A 25716-nucleotide genomic window follows, 5' to 3' on the forward strand; every position below is an offset into this window, starting at 1 on the left:
TTGGATCCATTTCCATAGAAATCCTCCTCTGAGTGTTTTCATTAGTCACCATGAACAAGACTGGCATGGTCGAACAGGCAGATATCAAGGGCTTTACCCACAAGAATAGCATTTTCATGGACGACCGAAGTAGAAACCTTTTAGTGAGTCTTACACATTGACCTGGGTAGTCACCAGTTTCACTGAATTGTGTTTTAATTTCTCCTTATCCACCCTAATCAGGATAAGCACTCTTCTAACGAGAAGGTTAAACAGACAATTTTATAACCTGTCCAGGTACAAACATGCCTGAAGTGTTCAAACACTGCTTTTAATTTTTAAACTGTTACTGCTATTTAATTCATATACTAATAAATTCTCAATGTGCACATCTCAAATGAACTCTACTTTCTGAGAGAACGACTTCATGAAACGGGAATAGCTCCAAATTCTCTCATCAGACAAAAGAACCAAAATTTCAGATTTACTGGGTGATACAAGATTTCATTATCAATGTTGGAAAAGTGCTTTCTTAAATGAGTCTTCCCAAAACGCAGCTCACCTACCTTTTTTGAAGTGACCGAAGAAACACCTCAGCTCCAAATTCAGGCACCCACCAATCCCAACTTTTGTCCTGCTGCCCAGAAACACAAAAAACCTGCACGAAGCCTGGCAAGCCCTACCCGCTCCTCCAATGAGGTCTGACCACGTGCGGGCTGCTCTCTGAGGGCACGCACGTTTATATACCCACACAAAAGTTTCAAAATATCAGTGCAATCCTTCAAGAAAAATGTGACTGATAACAATAATTTAAAAATTAAGAAATTATACAGAAAAGCCCAGGAGACACCACAAAAAGAGAGCAACACCCAACATACCCAGCATCTTCTCAACTACCTAAGCTAAAAGAGCACATTTTGAATAAGGACTTTGCTACAAAAGCGAACAATATAGTATTAGTCTCCTTATCGAAAATGCTGCCTTTTTTGGGACGCCTGGGTGGCTCAGTCGGTTAGGCGTCTGCCTTCGGCTCGGGTCATGATCCCAGGGTCCTGGGATCGAGTCCCGCATCGGGCTCCCTGCTCCGCGGAGAGCCTGCTTCTCCCTCTGCCTCTGTCTCTCTCTCTGTCTCTCATGAAAAAATAAAAAAAAATAAAAATCTTTATAAAAAAAAAAAAGAAAGAAAGAAAATGCTGCCTTTTCAATTAACACCCTTTTGCCTTATGCCCTGTTGTTGAAAATAAACCAGTGGGCGTGAACAATTCATACCTCCACCAGGAATGATTGCCAACTTTGTTTCAACCAAGCCCATTTTTGCAGAGGAAGCTAAAAAGGAAGGAAGAAAATTAAGTAAAATCCATTATCATCAGATTCAAATATTATGACTTGAAAAAGTTAGTAAAATCAGCTACAAATATTCTGTTTACTAATTAAGCCTGTGTCACAAATCTTCTTAAAAGTTGCTTCAGAAGGCATTTAGTTATGGAAATAGTAAACACTGTAAGTGATATACATTAAGAGATTCACATAACATTTCCTGTTAAAAATTGCTCAGCAGTGAATTAATTTTCAACGCAGGAAGACCAGGGTTATGACTACATAATTTGACCTGATACTGCCGAGTCATGTCTGCAGGCTTAGACCCCGTTAATTATTCAGGATGGGGAGCACAGGCTGTGTCCGACAAGCAGGAATCTCTAGCCGCCCAGAGAGCCCTCCAAATCAAACAGCGTAATATATCATATCAGATACAGAGCCTGTCAGGGCCGAATCTCTAGTTACTCTGGACAAATGGTTTTACTGTTCTGACAGCTGGACAGGGTTCCTCTTTCCGTGTTTTGTTTTCACGGCTACTTTAAAACATCTTAATTATTTCTTTATTTGAATATCCAAATGTACTTGGACCACCTCCCATATCCTAATTCCCAGAATCTGCACTCTTTCAGAAATGGACTACATGTACCTTAGCTTTTACATTTAAAACTCATGATTTCAGACAAGTAAGTAGAGATCTAAAAAAAAAGTGGAAAGGGGAAAAGAGTCCACACGGACTAGCAGCTACAAATCCCAAGAAACAGTCAAAAATTATTGAAAACCTACTTATATTGACTAGTCTTAGCAGGCAGCTGCTCTAGGAGTGATAGTGAGGGCCAGGGGAAGAACGGTGACAGACAGCTGTTGCCTGCTTCGCCCAGTCCTTGGTCCCAGGGCCCCTCTGTGTCACCCCAGTGTGACCATATGGTGGCAGTCTGCGGGGCTCTCGCAGGACAGGGGGAGTGACGGCCGTGGTGCCGGACTGCCTGGGTTCCAATCCCAGCTCAGCCACTGATTCCGGGCCTGCTACGTCTCCTCCCCGTGCCCCGGCTTCCTCTAGCACCAGAGAGCGCCTATCACGGAGGGCTAGTGGGCCGACTGTGCGAGCTAACACACGTCAGGGGCTTTGAGCAGGGCTGGGCACCGGGTCAGCGCTCAGCACGCAGCCAGCACTAAGTGTTCTCATTATTATTTTCATCATCGCCTCATCCGACCCACAGGAAACCAAGCAAGAAGAAAGTGAACCTCAAAGAGATTAAGTTATCATTCCTGTAGCTGACAAGAATTAAGTGCTTGGACTGGGCACATGCCACAGATTAGTTCACCTGATCTTCACAACAGCTCCTGCCATTTCCCCCATTTTAGAGGAGGAAACGGATCGGAAAAGGACAGGGCCTGTGATTCAAATTCAGTTCTGTCTGACCCAATTCCCATTCTCCTCCCCTACTGCTAAGGCCAATAAGAGACTCTATCAGACTGTTTTCTTAACTGGGAATCTTCAATACTTCATCAAGTCCAACGGGTGACTTCTTCTAAATATTCTACTCAACAACAGAAAAGAATAAAATATTTGGAATTATCTGAAGAGTAAGCACAAACCTCATTTCTGATAGGATTAATTCTCACCTGCTACGCGTATATCACATGCTAGAGCCAGCTCAAGGCCACCACCCAAAGCAAGTCCATCTATCGCTGCAATTGTTGGCACTGGAAGATTAGCTGAAATAGAAGGAAAGATTTTATGTTTCTTCCGGAAGATCATTACTTTACTATGTAATTTATTTCAGACTTTTTGTGAATTTATTTTTAAACGGGATACCATATTCAGAATTGTGTAGTCCTTTTCCTTTAACAAAATAGTCATTTCCTTTGTTATTATTCTTCAAAAACACGCGATGATTGTGTAGAGTTCCACCAAATAAACACGCAATAATGTCTTTAAGTCTTCCCATATCATTGAAATACTTCCATAAATCTTTTTGTTGAATTAGCACAATTACAGTTGCAACTTTGTAATCTTAGAGTCTAACGTCTTTTTTTTTTTTTAAGATTTTATTTATTTGACAGAGAGAGACACAGGGAGAGAGAGACAGAGAGAGCACAAGCAGGGGGGAGGGGGAGGGGGAGAGGGAGAAGCAGGCTTCCCGCTGAGCAGGGAGCCCAACGCGGGACTCGATCCCAGGACCCTGAGATCATGACCTGAGCCAAAGGCAGACACTTAACCGACTGAGCCACCCAGGTGCCCGGAGCCTAATATCTTTTATGAGATGTTTGGTTCATACAAATTTCTATGTGAAATGACTTAGGTATAATTGCAAAATTCATGATCCTTTATGGGTCACCATGGTACTCAGAATGACAGTCTCATCCAATGAAGTAATAAATCTTCTCAAACCAGACAAAAGCCGACTGAGTGGCTGCTGGGGCCCTGCCCACTGGTTCTATCACTGAGGAACGAGTACGACGCGCCCTAGCTAGAAAATGACCAGGCTCTCTATCGAACAGCACACTTGAGATGGAAGAGTCATCTGAGAAGGTCCTGAGGACCTTCCCAAAAGCATGCCTGGGAAGGGGTCAGCCAACCACAGAGCTCAAACCAGACTTTCCTGAGCCCCAAATATTGTTTTAATGAGATCTGGTAAATTAGAACATACAAATTTCATTTTTATAACTGGTTCAAAAACTGACTGGTTAATTATTCTGTGAAGCAGACTCCTCCTTATTAATTTTATTTTTGACAATGGTAATGTGAAGCGAGGCTGGCCAAACTTATTATAGTATAAAAAGAACGTGGTACCATCTCTTCTTGACTGCTCTGACAACAAATAAGAAATAATAATCACGTGGCGTGACATATTGGCTAATGCTACAGGGGTAATCTTATTGTAGTACATAAATATAGCAAATCAACACGTTATATACCTTCAACTTACACAATGTTATATGGAAATTATAACTCAATTTTTTAAAAATAGGTAAAATGTAAGGAAGGAAGTAAATAGATAGTACCATCCCTAAAAATCTCTTTCTTCCACAGGTATTCTGAAATATGAAATTCCAGTCAGAGAGATTCATTCTTCGACTCCTTTTAAAATATACAAATTTGTTGAAGTACACTGAGGTTTAGTCACACATGAAGGAATTTATCAGACTTCCTTCAAGAGTGAAGTCTGAAAAGGCTGGGATGGAGCACACACACATACTGCCCCCGAAGACAGAAGCACTCCCAGGAGAGCAGGGATGGATGGGGCTGCAGCGCAGATATGCTTCAACTGTTTGGACCTGCCTGACATTCGGGGGGGAGGTGAGGGCTCAAGGGGCCAGGCCAGACTCAAAGATACTCCCCGGGTACACTTCACAGCACACTTGGGTGAACAAATAAACAGAAAGCTATGTCAGGGTCTACCGTCAGGAAATGAATTTAATGAAAACACAGTATCTGGTTAAGTTTATCTGTCAAAAAAAAAAGAAAGAAAGAAGGAAGGAAAGATCAATAAAGAAATACAATGGCAAGTGCATCTGAGTGGCTTCCAAGATCATCTCCAACCACGACAAGTCAAGTGGAGCTACTCTGCTACCCAGCTCTCAATCCTCTCTTTCAAGACCCTAGCAATAGAGATGACCATTATTGCTAGACCCCTCCAGTCTCCTGCTTCCCCAGTTGCATGGGTCTCCCATCAGAACCTTCCCCTCGGCTTCCTTCCAGCTCACCCCCCAACAGAAACTGCCCAGGAGGTCTCATTCCCACCCAGAACTTTTACCACACAGAATACCAAGGATGTCCAAATCCCTACCTCAAACCCAAATCTCCCTCTCAACTTCAACTCTCTGACTACCTGCCTAGTGGACAGCTCCATTCAAATGCTTTCATGTTCAAACCAACTTCTTGTTAGTCCTTCTTCTAGATTCTGTTCCACACGCGGCAGTATCTCCACCCACCAAGCTACCCAAGACAGATCCCAGGGTCATCCCGGATGTCCTCCTTCCCACAGCTCGCAACGCTGCAGGCCCCCCTCCCTTTCCTACAGCCAGAGTCCTGGGTCCCTTCATTCCTCAGCAGCACGAAGTCCCTAACAGACTTCCACCTGCGACTGGCCCCTTCCAATGCCTCTTCCATATTTCCTGTATTATAATCTTTCTAAAATGCAAATGCAGTCATGCTATTCCCCCATTTAAAACTGTACAGTGACTTACTCCACACTCGGGATAAAAATGGAGAAAACAATTGACACGGCACAGGAGGCACCTGATAAACTAGGTTCTGTCCACCTGCCCCACCTCTCTCCAACCTCAGGCACATACTCTATGTTCCAGAAGTTCTTCCCATCCATGCCTGTGGACAAGGTGCCCTCTGCCTGGCATGCCTAGCTAGCACCTAATGATCTTTCAAGGCACTGCTCAAAAGTCCCTCCCTTTGCGCCTCCATGGCACTCTGTACGTACTTTCTAGCAGAGCATTTACCACCGCACCACCCATTCTGAAACAGAGATGAACATCACATCAGTGCTGGAAAACAACACCCTTCTTCCTACTCTGGGACTGTTTCTTCTGTCCCTGTGACTTTAAACCCCGTATTCTCCCTGCTTTTCTTATTATGAACTTCTTTCACTAATACTTTAAAGAAATAACATGAATATATGTAGCCCAATGGAGCTACAGAAAATATCGATAAAGTGTAAAGGGTTCCTGAGCGGGGGAGAGAGACCAGGAAGAGGATGGAAGTGTTCTCTCCTTGCCCTGTGAAAATGCCAAAGGCACTCACCAGCCACCTGCAGAAAGCTGGCTCTTCAGAGATAGGAACCATAAAGGTGAGTTTAAAAGACCTCTATAATCAAACCCAGGCCTGAAATATATGTACTACTGAGTTCCAGTTTCTGAAAATTCCAACTCCTAACTAATAGGGGTTATCTCATATTCTTTAGATTCCTGCCCCCCCAAATAGGAACAAATTCATATGCAAAGAGGAATTTTTCTTCGCATCAAATCGTGAACTGAAAATGTAAACTAAGTACACAGGTCGAAGGAATAAGTTGACTATAAATTACAAAAGTAAAATTCCACAAGTTCATAAGCCCTGAAGCACCCCAGTAAGCATACCGCAAGATTACGATCCGTGGTCATCTATAATGTTCGTAACACTACATCAGGGAACAGATGCCTCAAAAAGACATGGCAAGGCTTTGCTCTACAATTTTATCAGTAATATTTTCAAATAAATATCATACTTAAAAATCACACTAACCAATAGACAGTTTAAAAGCTTTTATTTTTTAGAAGTATAGAATGTCATTAAAAGGAAAAAGAGGTAATGCACATTAAAAACACAAATACAAATGATTAGTAAATATACCCTCCCTTTCACTGTAAGAGGTGCTATAAACAAACATTATGATGATAAAATAAAACGATGGGGGAGAAGGCATGCATGCACACCAGGCAGGTTTCAGGTTCTGCCTGACCTGGAGTAACAAGGTAGGAACCAGGAGAAATAAACAAATGCAAACATGCTAATCTGGGAGATGGGGGTGGGGGCAAGCGGTGAAATGAATTGTCTCAAGCTCAAGTTTTCTTAATCCTGAAGTTAAAGAAGTCACACTTTCCCCCTATATGCTTGTATTCTTTGGAAATAATGATAATTATTTTTAAATTTGATAGTTAAAAACTTAAGAAATTTTCCCAATGGGCTAAAAGTTTTTTAACATTACATTTTATGTGAAATATATAAAATAAAATTACAAAAAATGTAGGGTCAGGTCCTTATACAAAACAAGAACAAGGAAAATAGGGTATTACCACTCTCAAATCATTAAAAAGGTAAATTACTTTCTCCTTTCAAATGCTAATGAACATAAATTAGCATTACATAAAACAGTCTATAAAATTTTTCCTACTAAAAAATTACTTAACCAGAACAGCTCAATTAGCATTCAGTGAGTAATTAAATTTCAACCATTTTACAATATTATAAATTCTGAAGTTCTAGTGTGTCAACTGTATACTTCAATTAAAAAATTTCTTTAAGAGGAGGGGGGAAAATGGCAGAGGAGTAGGGGACCCTATTCCAGCCGGTCCCAGGAATTGAGCTGGATATCTACCAGACCACTCTGAGCACCCACGAAACCAGTCTGAGATGTAAGAAGATCTGGATCTCTACAAACAGAATATCGCAGGCAGTTGGTTTTGAGGTACAAAACAGGGAGCCGTGATTCCGCTGGCAGATATCAGAGGATAAACAGCAGCGGGAAGGTGCCTGGCCGTGGGGATCCTATACCGTCGGTGAGCGACAGCATCGCTCGCTGGGGACGGGCACAGACTCGCAGACCGGTGGCGGCGGGGAAAGGACTTTAGGGCAGCCCCTGGGGCGGAAACCCAGAGCGGCGGGGTCACGGGCACGCAAACTGCAGCCCCCTGGACGGAAACACAGAACGGCGGGGTCGCGCCGGTGAACTGCAGCCCCCAGGGTGGAAACCCAGGGTGGCGGGGTCGCGCGCACGCGAACTGCAGTCACGGGGAGGGAAACCCGGTGCGCCGGGGTCGCATCGGTGAACTGCAACCCCCTGGGGTGGAAAACCCTAGCAGCGGAGTCACACACACGTTAACTGGGAGCGGCTGCCGGTTTTAGAAGCACAAAGGGCAAAGACGTGCCCCGACCTGGAGGCAGGACTGGGGGTGCTGCGGAGGGGCGCACAACTCAGGACGCTGCAGTTTATAGCAGCACGGACAGAAACAGAGACAGTGTGGCCTGGAGAACGCACTGAAGAACAGACTGCGGTCTCTCTGCTCTGAGGCAGAGGGTTGGAAACGGTCTCTTCTGCTCTGACTCGCGGAAGAGACGCGGAAAGCCGCCAGGGAAAGGCGCCAGAGAACAAAAGCCCCAAAGACTGATTCCCACTGAGCCCATCCCCCGCCACAGGGGCGCAGGGCAACTCCACCCAAACAGGGTTGCCTGAGTAACAGCGCGGCAGGCCCCTGCCGCAGAAGACAAGCTGGGAAAACAAGAGGCCAGCAACCCTAAGGTCCCAAGAAAACAGGTGCACCTTGCTTGGGTTCTGGTCAATAATTTGGACTCTGTACATTCCCTCAAACACCCATCAACAGAATGACTAGGAGGAGGAGCCCCCAACACAGAAAAGACTCAGCGATTATGACTTATGCTGCAGATTTACAAATGGATGCAGATATAAACAAGATGTCGGAGATGGAATTCAGGCTAGCAATTGTGAAGACGATGGCTAGAATGGAGAAATCAATTACTGGCAACATAGAGTCTCTAAGGGCAGAAATAAAAGGGGAATTGGCAGAACTTAAAAATGCTCTCAATGAGATCCAATCCAATCTAGATAATCTAACAGCTTAGGGTAACTGAGGCAGAAGAGAGAATAAGCAATCTGGAAGACAGTATAACAGATAAAAAGGGAAAAGAGGAGGCCAGGGAAAAACAACTCAGAATCCATGAAAAGAGAATCAGAGAAATAAGTGACACCATGAAGCGTTCCAATGTCAGAATCATTGGAATCCCGGAGGGAGTGGAGAGAGAGAGAGAGAACTAGAAGATGTATTTGAGCAAATCGTAGCTGAGAACTTCCCTAATATGGGGAATGAAACAAACATTCGAGTCCTAGAGGCAGAGAGGACCCCTCCCAAGATCAAGGAAAACAGGCCAACACCCCGGCATGTAATAGTAAAACTTGCAAATCTTAGAACCAAGGAAACCATCTTAAGGGCAGTTAGGGGGAAGAGATTCCTTACGTACAGAGGGAGGAACATCAGAATAACATCAGACCTATCCACAGAGGCCTGGCAAGCCAGAGAGGCCTGGCAAGACATATTCAGGGTACTAAATGAGAAGAACGTGCAGCCAAGAATACTTTACCCGGCAAGGCTTTCATTTAGAATGGATGGAGAGATGCAGAGCTTCCACGACCGGCAGAAGCTGAAAGAATATGTGACCACTAAGCCGGTCCTGCAAGAAATATTAAGGGGTTCTATAAAAGGAGAAAGACCCCAAGAGTGATCTACAACAGAAATTTACAGGGACAATCTATAAAAACAACGCCTTCACAGGCAACATGATGACAATTAATTCATATCTTTCAATAATCACTCTCAACGTGAATGGCCTCAACGCTCCCATAAAACGGCACAGGGTTGCAGACTGGATAAAAAGACAGGACCCATCCATATGCTGTCTACAAGAGACTCATTTTGAACCTAAAGATACATCCAGACTGAAAGTGAAGGGATGGAGATCCATCTTCCATGCCAGCGGACCTCAAAAGAAAGCTGGGGTAGCAATTCTTGTATCAGACAAATTAGATTTTAAACTAAAGTCTGTAATAAGAGACACAGAAGGACACTATATCATTCTTAAAGGGTCTATCCAACAAGAAGATCTAACAATCGTAAATATCTATGCCCCCAACATGGGAGCAGCCATGTGCATAAGCCAACTGTTAACCAAAATAAAGAGTCATATTGATAACAATACGTTAATTGTAGGAGAGCTCAAGACTCCACTCTCAGCAACGGACAGATCATCTAAGCAGAAAATCAACAAGGAAACAAGAGCTTTGAATGATACATTGGACCAGATGGACCTCATAGATATTTACAGAACATTCCACGCTAAAACAACAGAATACTCATTTTTCTCGAGCGCACATGGAACTTTCTCCAGAACAGACCATATACTGGGTCACAAATCAGGTCTCAACCGATACCAAAAGACTGAGATTATTCCCTGCATATTCTCAGACCACAATGCTCTAAAACTGGAATTCAATCACAAGAAAAAATTTGGCAGAAATTCAAACACTTGGAAGCTAAAGACCACTCTGCTCAAGAATGTTTGGGTCAACCAGTAAATCAAAGAAGAACTTAAACAATTCATGGAAATCAATGAGAACAAAAACACATCAGTCCAAAACCTATGGGATACTGCAAAGGCGGTCCTAAGGGGGAAATACATAGCCATCCAAGCCTCACTCAAAAAAATAGAAAAATCCCGAATTCACCAACTAACTCTACACCTTAAAGAACTAGAGAAAAAGCAGCAAATGACGCCTAAGCCACGTACTAGAAGAGAAATAATTAAAATTAGAGCAGAAATCAATGAATTAGAAACCAGAAACACAGTAGATCAGATCAACAAAACTAGAAGTTGGTTCTTTGAAAGAATTAATAAGATCGATAAACCACTCGCCAGACTTATCCAAAAGAATAGAGAAAGGACCCAAATTAATAAAATTATGAATGAAAGGGGAGAGATCATGACTAACACCAAGGAAATAGAAACAATTATTAGAAATTAATATCAACAACTATATGCCAATAAACTGAGCAATCTGGATGAAATGGAGGCCTTCCTGGAAACCTATAAGCTGCCAAGACTGAAACAGGAAGAAACTGACAACCTGAATAGGCCAATAACCAGTAACGAGATTGAAGCAGTGATCAAAAATCTCCCAAAAGACAAGAGTCCAGGGCCTGATGGATTCCCTGGGGAATTTTACCAAACATTCAAAGAAGAAATAATACCTATTCTACTGAAGCTGTTTCAAAAAATAGAAACAGAAGGAAAACTTCCAAATTCATTCTATGGGGCCAGCATTACCTTAATCCCCACACCAGGCAAAGACCCCATCAAAAAGGAGAATTTCAGACCGATATCCCTGATGAATATAGATTCCAAAATCCTCAACAAAATCCTAGCTAATAGAATCCAACAATACATTAAAAGGATCATCCACCACGACCAAGTGGGATTTATCCCCGGGATGCAAGGGTGGTTCAACACTCGCAAATCAATCAGTGTGATAGAACACATTAATAAGAGGAGGGAGAAGAACCATATGGTCCTCTCAATTGATGCAGAAAAAGCATCTGACAAAATACAACACCCTTTCCTGATTAAAACTCTCCAGAGTATAGGGATAGAGGGAACATTCCTCAAGCTCATAAAATCCATCTATGAAAAACCCACAGCGAATATCATCCTCAATGCGGAAAAGCTGAGAGCCTTTCCCTTAAGATCAGGAACACATCAAGGGTGCCTACTCTCCCCACTATTGTTCAACAGAGTACTAGAAGTCCTAGCAACAGCAATCAGACAACAAAAAGAAATAAAAGGTATTCACATTGGCAAAGAAGAAGTCAAACTCTCTCTTTTCGCAGACGACATGATACTTTATGTGGAAAACCCAAAAGACTCCACCCTCAAATTACTAGAACTCATCCAGCAATTCAGTAATGTGGCAGGATACAAAATCAATGCACAGAAATCAGTTGCTTTCTTATACACTAACAATGCAACTGCAGAAAGAGAAATTAGAGAAACGATTCCATTTACAATAGCACCAAAAACCGTAAGATACCTCAGAATAAACCTAACTAAAGAGGTAAAGGATCTATATTCTAGGAACTACAAAACACTCATGAAAGAAATTGAAGAAGACACAAAAAGATGGAAAAGTATTCCATGCTCATGGATCAGAAGAATAAACATTGTTAAAATGTCTATGCTACCCAGAGCAATCTATACCTTCAATGCCATCCCGATCAAAATTCCAATGACATTTTTCAAAGTGCTGGAACAAACAATCCTAAAATTTGTATGGAATCAGAAAAGACCCTGAATCGCCAAGGAGATGTTGAAAAAGAAAAACAAAGCTGGGGGCATCACGTTGCCCAATCTCAAGCTGTATTACAAAGCTGTGATCACCAAGACAGCATGGTACTGGCACAAAAACAGACATACAGACCAATGGAACAGAATAGAGAACCCAGGTATGGACCCTCAACTCTGTGGTCAAATAATCTTCGACAAAGTAGGAAAAAACTTGCAATGGAAAAAAGACAGTCTCTTCAATAAATGGTGCTGGGAAAATTGGACAGCCACATGCAGAAGAATGAAACTCGACCATTCTCTAACACCATTCACAAAGATAAACTCAAAGTGGATGAAAGACCTCAGTGTGAGACAGGAATCCATCCAAATCCTAGAGGAGAACATAGGCAGTAATCTCTTTTGACATCGCCCACAGCAACTTCTTTCAAGATACATCTCCAAAAGCTAGTGAAACAAAAGCAAAAATGAACTTCTGGGACTTCATCAAGATAAAAAGCTTCTGCACAGCAAAGGAAACCGTCAACAAAACAAAGAGGCAACCCACAGAATGGGAGAAGATATTTGCAAACGACACTACAGATAAAGGGCTGGTATCCAAGATCTATAAAGAACTTCTCAAACTCAACACCCAAAAAACAAATAATCAAGTCAAAAAGTGGGCAGAAGAGATGAACAGACACTTCTCTGAAGAAGACATACAAATGGCTAACAGACACATGAAAAAATGTTCATCATCATTAGCCATCAGGGAAATCCAAATCAAAACCACACTGAGATACCACCTTACACCAGTTAGCATGGCAAAAATGGACAGGGAAAGAAAGAACAGATGTTGGAGAGGTTGTGGAGAAAGGGGAACCCTCTTACACTGTTGGTGGGAATGCAAGCTGGTACAGCCACTTTGGAAAACAGTGTGGAGGTGCCTCAAAAATTTAAAAATAGAGCTACCCTATGACCCACCAATTGCACTCCTGGGTATTTACCCCAAAGACACAGATGTAGTGAAAAGAAGGGCCATATGCACCCCAATGTTCATAGTAGCAATGTCCGCAATAGCCAAACTGTGGAAAGAGCCGAGATGCCCTTCAACAGATGAATGGATAAAGAAGATGTGGTCCATATATACAACGGAATATTACTCAGCCATCAGAAAGGATGAATACCCAACTTTTACATCAACATGGATGGGACTGGAGGAGATTATGCTAAGTGAAATAAGTCAAGCAGAGAAAGTCAATTATCATATGGTTTCACTTATTTGTGGAACATAAGGAATAGCATGGAGGACATTAGGAGAAGGAAGGGAAAAATGAAGGGGGGGAATCGGAGGGAGAGACGAACCATGAGAGACTATGGACTCTGAGAAACAAACAGGGTTTTAGAGGGGAAGGGGGAGGGGGGATTGGTTAGCCCGGTGATGGGTATTAAGGAGGGCACGTACTGCATGGAGCACTGGGTGTTATACGAAAACAATGGATCGTGGATCACCACATCAAAAACCAATGATGTATTGTATGGTGACTAACATAACATAATAAAATTTAAAAAATAAATAAATAAAAATTTCTTTAATTAAAATTTGTTTTTTAATCTTAAATTTTATGTACTCTTAATATCTCCCTGAAAGACGTCTCTCTTAGCAAATTTTCTTCGGGAAAAGATGACTCATCCCAAAGCACATACTCGTTTCATGGTTACCTCATATGCTTGTTTTTACATCCAGTATTTTTTCTGCTTGGTAGCGCTTAATACTCTTAGCGGACTTAATACAACACACTTCAGAAGGGCAGATCATCCGCCTCAGAGAACTGAGAAATATCACGACGGCAGTTGGGTAAGAGCGTGGCTGGATGACACGGGAGCTGCCAGGAGCAGAGACTATTCCCAACAGCAAAAGGAAGAAATTATCACTCAGCAGGTTACGCAACCAACAGGATCAGATACTATTTTGAGTTTAGTACCAGGAAATAGGCCACGTATGACAAAGAAGATAATAATCCTTTGAAATGCTCCTAAAAATATAATTAAAAGCAAACAATTAAAGTTTGGCTATTTCAAGAAAAACTAAAGGAGCTGCACGGGAAGGCTCTGGTCTACCTCAGTGTCAGCAGGAGGACCCCAATGACGGAGGGACACTGGAGTCAGGAGACCAGGAATGAGGGAAAACAGGGAGCAGGCCTACTTTCAGCTCTGAGAGAGATATCATATGTAACAGAGGTTTTCAGATGTTTCCAGGAAAATATAAATTCAATTATTAAGGGAAAATGCTAGTGTCAGTTTTGATTTTTAAATATGGCTTTGACTGAAGAATCGTGTTCTTATACAAAACAGAAATATGTCAAAAGAAATGCTCGTATAGCATACTGGAAGTCTGACCTTATTGAAATCATTCAAAAAGAACAGAAATAAAATCAAGATTGAAAATTATAATAAATTCCTAATTATCATGAATTCCAACTCAAACTTTTTTACCTTCATGCATCGTCTCCCATTCCCATCATCAAGTTTCAAAGGAACCACAGAAACAAAATACAACCCCTCCTGCCCACAACATGCAGGTGGCTGTGCCTCTGGAAGCCCAGCCGGGGCCCCTGAGCAAGAAGCCAGCCTGGATGCCAACACACATCGCGCCTCAGCACACAGTGGGGGTCAAGCCTGTAAACGGGAGCCACTGTCCCCAGGAGTCAGGGGGTGACCACTCTGCAATCTGAGAAAAGATACTCGATTTTTCTCATCCTACCTCTTATTTACCCGTCTTCTTAATTTTCCATATAGCTGCCTGTGTATCGAGCACATACAACAAAGTGCTTACTATGCTGCACTGTCCTAAGCACCCTACGAATATTACTCAAACCTCCAACCTGCCTGACATCAGAACTACTACGACCTTCACTGCTGATGGGTACACAGGGCAGAGGAGTTGCCATCACTTGCCTGGTGCGACCACAATTCGAGCTCAGGTGGCCTGGCCTGACTCCAGGGACTTGCTCATAACCATGACTGCCCATCACCAGCTCTCACAGCCCGGACTCAGAGCCGGTGAGCCAGGACTTGGCTCTGCAAGACAACGTTCCATCCTTCCGGAAGGACCTGTGACCCTGAGTCTGAAGAAAGGGAAATGCTGAGACCCCGTGAGAAGTCTGACAAGCACACTGGCTCTGAGTTCTGCTAACTGCTGGAGACCTAGAACAACGCATAGTTCACCAGGTCCAACCAAGGGAACCAGGGGAACGGGGAACAAGTCAACTGTACAGTTGACTGTAACAGAATTCTGACCTGAGACTTCCCCGCAAACCTCCCACCCAGACTGTCCCCAGTACATGACTACAGGTTATTAGACAAGGGCCAACACCTGAGCATCCCTTTCCTACCAAAATTCCAAAACAAATAAAGCCTGCCTGGGGAAACACAAAGAAGGGTAAGCAAGGTGAAGCCCCCACACACTCCCACTCCACAGCCTTGTCTGGAAGATTCCACTGTCAACTGCTGCTCCAGGTGTTCACTACAATGAATGAATGAATGAATGAATGAATGAATAAGAGAGAAAGAGCGAGCTCTTGGCACAACAAATGCTGCCTGACATGACACATGTAGTTATTTCCATTTCTGACGAAAACGTAACACTAGAGGTAGTTTATTTTTACCTGGTAGGAAACAAATACGCCCTCCTGCCTGGCCTTCATGAGCTCACAGGCTCTATATCCTTGCTTTGCAAAGCACGGCTTGTGGACTCGGAAGCTTGCTGTGATGTACAACCCCAGGTCCCACGCCACAACAACCCACCAGGAGCTGCATTTGAATAAGATCTACAGGTCAAGCTCTGGACACCCAGCTAATCCACAGGGAACCTGACCACCTCCCCATCCTGCAGGGTAACATGCTGACCCACTACACAGAGAGAGGAAGCAGTGAGAGCCCTAACTCTTTCCGTAAGACCCAAGTGGAACGATAGGAAAGACTTAACACACCAATGTTTGCAGCAGCTTTATGTGCTACATCCGTATGATGGAACACTACTCAGCAAAAAAAAGGAACCAACTGCTGACCGACCCATGCTAAACAGCAATGAACCTCAAAAAAATATGCGGAAAGATAACATGCAAATTAATACATACTGTACTCCATTTATTAAAAACTCTAAAAATGGAAACTAGTCTCCAGTGATGGAAAGCAGCTCAGTAGTTATCTGAGGACAGGAAGGGGATGGGAAGGGGCAGGGGAAAGGGATCACTGAGGGCCATGAAGAAACTTCTGGGGGCGATGGACATGTTCACCATCTTGGTTGTGGTGATGGTTTCAAAAGTGAAAATCAACACACAGTACACACCAATACGTGCAGCTTATTGATGTCAGTTATACCTCAACAGATCTCTTCCTAAAACGTCTACGACTGGAGTAGCATGAAAATGATAAATCCAAGAGAGTAAAGTATACTAGTTTCCTGATCTTTTATAAACAGGTCAATTAAATATACAATTTATATTTATTTTTATAGATATAATTTACAATCAAGTAACACAGGTATGAATCAATTTAAAATTATAAAGAAATAGCATTAAGAAAAAATGATGAGAAAAGTAAAGGGGAACAATTTGGTTTTTTTAATTGAAATATAATTGACATACAATATTATATTAGCATCAGGTGTATAACATAGTGATTTGACAATTCTATACATAACTCGGCACTCACTCACCAAGGTAAATCTGGTTACCATTGGTTACCATACAACATTATTATTATATTATTGCCTAGTCCCTATGCTGTCATCTCCATGACTTACTGATTTTATAACTACAAGTTCGTACCTCTTAATCCCCTGTATCTATTCTACTCATCCCCCCCCCTCCAACCCTCTGACAATCCCAGTTTGTTCTCCCTATTTAAGCATCTGGTTTTTTGTTTGCTTGTTTGTTCATTTTTTTTTTTAGATTACACATATAAATGAAATCATATGATGTTTGTCTTTCTCTGGTCTGACTTATTTCACTTAGCATAATACCATCTAGGTCCACCCATGTTGTTGCAAATGTGAAGATCTCATTGTTGTCTATGGGTGAATAATATTCCACTGTGTGTGTGTGTGTGCGTGCACGCGCATACTACATCTTCTTTATCCATCCATCTATCAGTGGACAATTAGGTTGTTTCCATATCTTGACTATTGTAAATAATGTTGCAATAAACAGGGCTGCAGATACCTTTTCAAACTAGTGTTTTCGTTTTCTTTGGGTAAATACCCAGTATTTACTGGATCATATGGTAGTTCTATTTTCAATTTTTTGAGGAACCTCCATACAATTTCCCATACTGGCTGCACTAATTTATATTCCCACCAACAGTACACAAGGGTTTCTCTTTGACCTCATCTTGACCAAAACTTGTTACTCCTTATCTTTGATACTAGCCATTCTGATAGGTATAAAGTGATATCTCATTGTGGATTTGCATTTCCCAGATGAGTGATGTTGAGCATCTTTTCACGTGACTGTTGGCCGTCTGCATGTCTTTGGAAAAATGTCTGTTTAGGTCCTCTGCCCATTTTCTAATCAGATTGGTTTTTGGTGTTGAGTTGTAGGAGTTCTTTATGTATTTTGGATATTAACTCCATATCAGATATATATCATTTGCAGATATCTTCTCCCATTCACTAGGTTGCCTTTTTGTTTTGTCAATGGCTTCCCTTGCTGTGCAGAAGCTTTTTGTTTTGATGTAGTCCCAATAGTTTATTTTTGCTTGTTTCCCTTGCCTGAGGAGACACGTCCATAAATATGTTGCTCAGGGTAATGGGGAGGGAAGAATTCAAAACTAGAAATATACCAATTCTGTCACTGCTCATAGTAAGAAGTCAATAAAACTTTCCAAAGGAAAGGATCAAATACACTACGTAAAGTTATAATAAAAATAACCAGCTGAGGGACACCTGGGTGGTTCAGTTGGTTAAGCGTCCGACTCTTGATTTTGGCTCAGGTCATGATCTAAGGATCATGAGATTGAGCCCGTTGACCGGCTCCACTCTCAACGGGGAGTCTGCTTGAGATTCTCTCTCCCTCTCCCTCTACCCCTACCCCTGCACGCACACTCACTCTCTTCCTCTCTCACTAAAATAAATAAATCTTAAAAAAGAAACCCACAAAAAGAATCCAAAAAAAAAAAACAAAAAACATACAGCATACTTAATATGATCTTTTAAATGTAAAATCACCAAAATCAAAAGGCACAGAAAATCATGACAGACGTTAACACCACAAGTATCAATACATTTAAAGAAGCTGTATTCATCTAGTAAGGAAAAGATTCCATATGGATCATAAAGCAAAACCCAATGACAAGTAGAACATTAGAGAAAATCTACAACAAGGGAGAAAATAAAATTCTAAAAATCTGAAGGATGGGTATGGTGTATCTCAGCGTTAAATACAAAGAAATTATCTCATAATCTTAGTAAGTAATGGGCAACATTTGAGTAAAAGCATTAAATGGGCAAAAGAGAAGCACTTTATTAGGCTTAATAAAGGAAAAATCCACAACGAAGACCTAGCGGCAATAAAATATCTACTACGCACAAAATAACACAGCAGCAGCATCCACAAAGCAGACACACAAGGAACAACAGAGTCATCACAGCACAAACGTTACAGCCACTCTCCGGCCATTATACAATAATTAAACTAAAAAATTATAACAAAAATACTAGCTAATCGGGGACAGACAAATATGGATGGCCTGAAGGCAGTTTCTTCCTCATTTTAGTAGCTTAGCAGAGACAGCGGGCTCCGTGTGAGGATCAATCCAGGAGAAGTGCAGGCTCCAGCCACCTGCCTACAGAGCTGGTTTCCAGCAAGGCCACCTTCCCGACTGGAAAGTGTCCAGTGTACATGGCCGTACAGATGTTCTCTTCCTCCCTGGTGCTAAATATACACAGCATTACAGAAATGGGTCCCACGCTCCCAGAACTACGTCCCCTAAATGTCTTCTACCCCAACAAATTATTTATTCAAATGGATAATATAAAAAATAATAAATGGGCTTATCCTTAGCTCAGCTACACCCTCCTTCCTTCCCAGAACACCTCCGTGCCAAGTGCCCTGTGAGTCATGCTGGCAGGAGGCAGCCAGCACCAACCCCGTGTGGCTGTGATGGGGAAGCTGCCCCAGGTGGGATGGTCAAATAAGCAAATCTCCTCATCAGCGCATCTAAAGCCACAGCCTTCAGCGTGGCTAGTATCAGTGATTAATAAGAGAACATTTTGCCCGTTTCTACACTTTATTTTTCAATTTGTTCCAAACCTTAGACAGAAGCAGGATTTCTATTTAATAAGGCTCCCTTAGATATCATATAATATGTATGATGTTTTCTGCACTGTTGTTCGTCATAGTAAAAAACTAAAAATTATCTAAATGTCCATCAATGAAGGAAATAATTACATACATTATGGTATGTCTATAGCAAATAATACAAGGAAACAATTTTTTTTAATGCAGTGCTAAAACATTCCACACTGTAGAACACTAGACTCCAAACTATTCCCAGGAATAATTTTTCAAATACAATGTCTATCCCCCAGCCAAAGGATAACCAAGAAAACAAGATATAGCAGAAAAAAAAACATTAAGAAAACATCCATGCAAAATTGAGATCCATAATCTTCAAACGCTGACTCTCAAATAAAGACATAAAAGCCAAGCATGAAACCGTAAATGATAAAAACTGACACAAGAGTTTTTTAAAAGAACCAAAAAGTATTTTAAAATGAAATAAAAAACTCAATGTTTGTAACGAATTGGGTGCAGCTTATGAGACAATCAGTGAGCTATAAACCATTCAGAGACAGGTAAGGAGGAACACACACGGAGAAGACGGAAGAGGAGACACAGGCATACAATAAGAAGGTCTGACATGAGCCAAAGTGGCAGAAAACAGTGAACCAAACATCCCTCGTCATGGGTTTAAAAGAAAGCAGCAAATGTAACCCGAAGAAAAAAAAAAATTAATGAAAATCAGGATGGAAATTAATAAAACAGAGACGAGAGGGGACTAACAAAGCCCAAAACAGATTTCTGAAATGTATACTAGAAGTGATAAAGCTATGGAGAGGCAGATCCAAGAAGAAAACAGAATGGGGGCGCCAGCAAGCAGGCTCAGGAGTGAAAGGAGACAACCACTGTTGACTCCTCAGAGACACTAAGAGAACCTTACCAATGACTTCATGCCGATGCATTTGAAAATCTAGATGAAATGGATAAATTCCTAGAAAAGTATTAATTTCCAGAAATAAAACTTAAAAACAGACAACTTGTTTATGTGGTCATTTTCATATAAGTGTTTGCAAATAATCTAAATCAGTGTATAGGTACAAATATACATATTCATGTAAAAGCCAAGAAAAGACCTAAAAATACTCAAATCATTAACCATTAAAATATTAAATCAGGGCACTAGCAGTAATTACTTATCTGGACAGAAAGGGAATGGGGAAAAGCTGGTAAAAGAAGTTCTAATTTTTTACATTAAACACACATTCAGATATGCCTTATGGAATTAAAAGCTAACGAACATAAAAAAGCCAAAAAAAGAATGAAAGTGACTTCCCTTTTCCCCTTCAAAAAAGAACGAAAGTGAAATTCTAGAATATTCCAGGCTAATATTTTAGAGTAAGTGACAGAGCTTGGTTGATAAGCCCGCTTCTTTGGCTATATTTAGCAAAACCATCCTAATTTCCACACCACCATCCAAAATCATAATGTGATTAATATCCAGTGGAAGTCAGCAAAAGCAACAGAATTCCAAAAAGGGAAGGAGAGAGATCCTAAGTTGCAAAGGGAAGTGTAACTCTACTTGAAACTATGACTCAGTAGGCGGGGGATGTTAACATTTCTAAGGGAAAACGAAGGACTCCTAAACACTTGTGTCAGTTCTCCCTCAGGATGATGAAAGGATAAAGAAAACGGTAAGCAGGATCTGGAAGTTACCACTTGGAAAACTAGTAAGTACAGTTAACTTGAGTGTTTCATCAATCAATCCTTCACATACCGTAATTGAGCTCTTCCAATTTCTACTTATTACATTAAATTGGGGGGGGGGGGAGAAATGTAAAATACATGCTGGAATGCATCCAATTTAACAAAACTAACACTTACTTAAAAAATCTCCTTGACCTTCAAGCAAACAAAAAAGGCACAGTGATGGGCGCCTGGGTGGCTCAGTTGGTTAAGCGACTGCCTTCGGCTCAGGTCATGATCCTGGAGTCCCGGGATCGAGTCCCGCATCGGGCTCCCTGTATGGCAGGGAGTCTGCTTCTCCCTCTGACCCTCCTCCCTCTCATGCTCTCTGTCTCTCATTCTCTCTCTCTCAAATAAATAAATAAAATCTTAAAAAAAAAAAAAAAAAGGCACAGTGAACATAAAACATTTCGGGTCAACCTGGCAGACTGACAATTCTGCAAACCTTAAAAATGTTCTTTACTAAACAATTCTTAATACATCTAAAATCAAAGTCAAATAATCAGAGGATAGCAAAGAAAATGTAACAAGTACACAACCTTTCAAACTGTATGTGACAGTAGTCACTGTGGCAGTAATTAAGTATTTTCACAATAAGCTTTATTTCAAATCAAGTAAAACACAAATGAAGTATCTGAAAAAGCTCTGAATGGTGTAACGATGATAAACTATCAAACTCTAAAAAAATCCATCACAATTCATAGAAGCTCACCACATTTTGGTAATGGATAAACTTAACTTTTCTGCAGCAAAATAAATACCTTATGGCAACTTCTTTGGGAAAATGATAAGCTGAGCTAATGTCTGATTTTTTGTGAATAAGTATCAGATGTCTCTAAGTCAAATGGAAAGCTTAAAAGGGATATATCTGGAATTTATGCAAGCCCTTTTGCATTCATTACTCAAGAATCTCTAAATATTAAAATGGGATGCTAGGGAGTTTTAAGTGGATTTATACCTTTACAAAGCACAGGCCTTAGTGTAACGTGTTACGTAATTAAAAAGAATACAATGACTAAATGCATGAAGTGACAAATACACTTTTTAAGCTTTGGTAAAATGTTATCATACCTTATTCATATTTAAAAGCTCTGCATCATACCTCAGAGACTATTATTAAGCCACAGTAAATCAGACTTTATGCTTCAAAGAAAGGTATATACAAATTTTTGAGAAAAAAACCTTCCAAACACGCTCACCTATGATTTATTTATAAGAAATCAAATTATGGGAAGTTTTCATTCATAAGCAGGGTAAGTTTCAGATAACGTTTTTTTCGACCTGGACCTACACCAGAAAGCCCAACAGTCTGACTGAGGGGCCTTCCAAAATCGTCCAAGGAATGCAGCTTTTCCATCGCGGCCAGCCCAGGAAGCAGCTGCCCACAGCCCCAACACTCATCTCGAAGAGGACACTTGTAAAGGGACCAGTGACGACAGTGCTGCCTAATTCGGCCGTCCACTCTCCCCATGCACCCTCCTGGACACGTCAGCAGCACGTGATCGAGGCTCCCAAATAAAGACTTTCTTCACTTGGCTCTCAGAGAACTGTTTTCTTCTTATGTCTCTACCCTGGCGGATCTTTCTGAGTCTCCTTTCTGGTTCTTTTCATCCCAGGCTTGAAACATTAAAATGCCTCAGCTGGAAATGCCTGGCATTTTAAAGGATTACTAAGGAATATGCTTTACAAAAAAATCATCCACATCACATTGGATTCTACAACTGAAAATTCTGGTGAAAACCTATTTTAAATATCTCTTTATCACTAGACAACACTTCTTTGAGGCCTCAACTTGAGAAGGAAGTAGACTTGCCCCCTCAGAGTTTCTATTTGAGAGAGAATTCTAAAATGTTTTGTAGCTCTTCATGAAATACCATCTAATGAGACAAGGCTTACCATCAGGAGGGAAGTAACACTTCTGCTCCCCACATTCTGTATCACTAATTTGCACAATGGGGGTCCCAACAGTGGCCTGCCCTTGTCACAAGTGAAAACAGGAAGGAAGGTGCATAGCACGCAGCTGGAGAAGGGGTGACAGGTTAAGGATCAGCAGCTTTTAGTAGATCTAGATCATTTCATGTCTGTGCATCTGTGATGGTCTGCTCAGGCCTCAGATTTCAAGATAACCCGTTACTTCTTTCAGCCTAAGCATCCCATACCTGAAAGGGGAAAGGACTTGAAACCATGATTAACGTTTTAGGTACCTGAGAATTCACCATTTCTTTAGAACGAAACATCTCAAAAAGAGCTTTTTGTTCTTGAAAAGAGCAACAGAACAAAATTTTGTTCTAGGATTTTGGAGTTACTTTTTAAGAAGAGCCTTTCTAAGAAGCTAGGAACAGTAAAGTAAGGAATTCAGTGACTCTGAATAAAATATAGAACTTCTTTCTGATCTCTATTTTAATAACACAGAACAGCTTTCAAATGAGTCCCATACCTGTAAGTTCCTTACAGACTCTTTCATTAAAAACAAGCAGGGCACAGTAGTCACCATGGCCAAGAAGAAAGTCCATGGCCCTTGAGACCCCAGAGAAAGATCCTCCAGGTGTGGAAATGCAAAGGTAACAGGGGGCAAGAGGAAAAAGTGGTACCAGACAGGCAGGATACACTCTGATTCACACCATTACTGACGGTGCCACAATGGTTGTGACAACCAGCTCACAAAATTCTCGAAAACCAGCAATCATCCTGAGCCTCTATGAACAGGCGTCAGCATATCTGTGCATGAAAGAGCCCCACGAGTGCGATGCTGGGTCCTCAGCTGCCGCATCCGTTCACATCCTCCAGACAAGACCTCTCCCATGGACACAATGGCCCCCGGAAGCCCTGCTCAACAGAAAGCAAACTGACCGTGCCAGAAGAACTGGTGGGGAAGGACCAACCAACCAAGGGAAGTTGGACGCCTATGTGCAGAATCTGGTCCAAAAACCAATTTTGTTTACACTCAAAGGGTTTTTTACTCTCCCTTGAAAACCTTAAAACTAGGAGATTTTTTCTAAAAAATCTAGAATTCTGGCTTCTCTTGAAAATAAGAATCAAGGTGGAATATGAAGAAAGTTACTCAAGAAATAACATTAGAAATGTTTGCAGAATTCAAGATAGATGAGTATTTTAAAAACTGATCTAATTTGGCAAATATAAAGAATGTGTGTAGCATACACATGTAAGGAAGCATAATAACAGACTTCCTTAAGATTACCAACGTAAGAATGGTGTCAGAACACCCTATCTGCCCATGTGTTCCTCACCTACTCTTCCATCGGCCTTCCCAAACCCAAAAGTAATGACTACAGTGACTTCTCTGCTTATCACCCTCCTTTTTTTCCTGTGTGTGTGCTGTATGTGATTTCAGTATACACACATTTCTAAACTATATACTGTTTTGCATGCTTTTAGTTTTATAAAAAATACATTGTTTTAATTCAATGTTTCAAAGATTTATCCATGTTGTTACACCTGTAGTTATTCATTTAGGCACAATGCTATCTACAGTACAACTGTACAAATATACAAAAACATTCATCCATTCTCCTGTCACTGAAATTTGGTTGTCTTCAGCTTTTTATTATTAACAATATTGCTACTATAAAATCTTTTTCTTATATCCTGGTATAAGCTTCCCTAGGACACATGCACAAAATGCCTATAGAACAGTGTAGTTTCAAACTCCAAGTAGCAATACATTCATTGGGTCAAAATCAGGTATTTTTAGGGGCACCTGGGTGGCTCAGTCATTAAGCGTCTGCCTTCGGCTCAGGTCATGATCCCAGGGTCCTGGGGTCGAGCCCCGCATCGGGCTCCCTGCTCAGCGGGGAATCTGCTTCTCCCTCTCCCACTCCCCCTGCTTGTGTTCCCTCTCTTGCTGTGTCTCTCTCTGTCGGAAAAATAAATAAAATCTTAAAAAATAAAAAAAATCAGGTATTTTTAAAAATAAAAGAGCATAGTATCCACATGCAGTGCACAGAGAAAGGTTATTATTTTCATGAACCTTTGATGCCCACCCTATGTGTTTATTGGGATAAACTGTGGGTACGTTTTACTATGGGTCCAGTAAAAAGTGTTAAAGGGCTTATCCTCTAGGTAAATGCCTCCTAAAGAAGTGAACTTTCGAGTCTTATGGAATGAGAATGTTCAACTTTGTAAGACACCACCAAATTGTTTTCCTAAACAGTTACATCAATTTGTACTCTCATCAGAAGTGAGTCAATATGCCTGGTGATCCACTTCTTCACTAACTCTTGGTGGTTTCAGGCATAAGAATATGTGGCTCATCTGACAGATGTGTGAAACATGACTCTCTCTTGTGCTGTCTTACACACCCCCAGGCGGCATGCACGCATGTGTGTGTTGATTCATGTATGCATGCATATACATATATATATATATATATATATATATATATATATACACACACACACACACATATATATAAATGAACGCTTTGGCAGCTATGTGTTTCAAGTATTTCTTCCCAGTTTGTAGCTTTCCTTTCTACTTTCTTTATAGCACCTTTTAATGAACAAATGTTCTTAAGTTTAATTTGGTAGAATTTATAAACCTTTCCTTTTATGGGCTGCATTTTGTGTTCAACAATTTTACTCCATCAAGATCATAAAAGTTCACTTTCTTTCATAAATGCAGTCAGCCTTCGCCATCCCCAGCAAATGCTTCCTCTGTCCTGTGGCAGTCTCCCCATTTATATGTGTCTGCTGGGCTTCTGTATTCCACTCCATGGTTCATTTGTCTATCCCAAAACCTGTAACATACCACCTTAATTTACAAATCTTTAAAATA

General features: G+C 41.2%; 1 protein-coding gene across 2 annotated transcripts in view; it reads right to left on the reverse strand.

Moving 5' to 3' along the window:
* AUH (AU RNA binding methylglutaconyl-CoA hydratase) overlaps window positions 1–25716 on the reverse strand; it is a 179898-nt gene that overhangs the window by 107053 nt on the left and 47129 nt on the right. For both annotated transcript variants that reach the window (XM_044920591.1, XM_044920592.1), the window contains 2 exons: window positions 2920–3012; window positions 1249–1305 (listed from right to left, as the gene is read on the reverse strand). In XM_044920591.1, coding sequence (XP_044776526.1) covers window positions 1249–1305; window positions 2920–3012 — 150 coding nt within the window. The remainder of the gene's footprint in view (window positions 1–1248; window positions 1306–2919; window positions 3013–25716) is intronic.

The sequence above is a fragment of the Neomonachus schauinslandi genome, chromosome 13, assembly GCF_002201575.2.
Source record: "Neomonachus schauinslandi chromosome 13, ASM220157v2, whole genome shotgun sequence".
Lineage (NCBI taxonomy): Eukaryota > Metazoa > Chordata > Mammalia > Carnivora > Phocidae > Neomonachus > Neomonachus schauinslandi.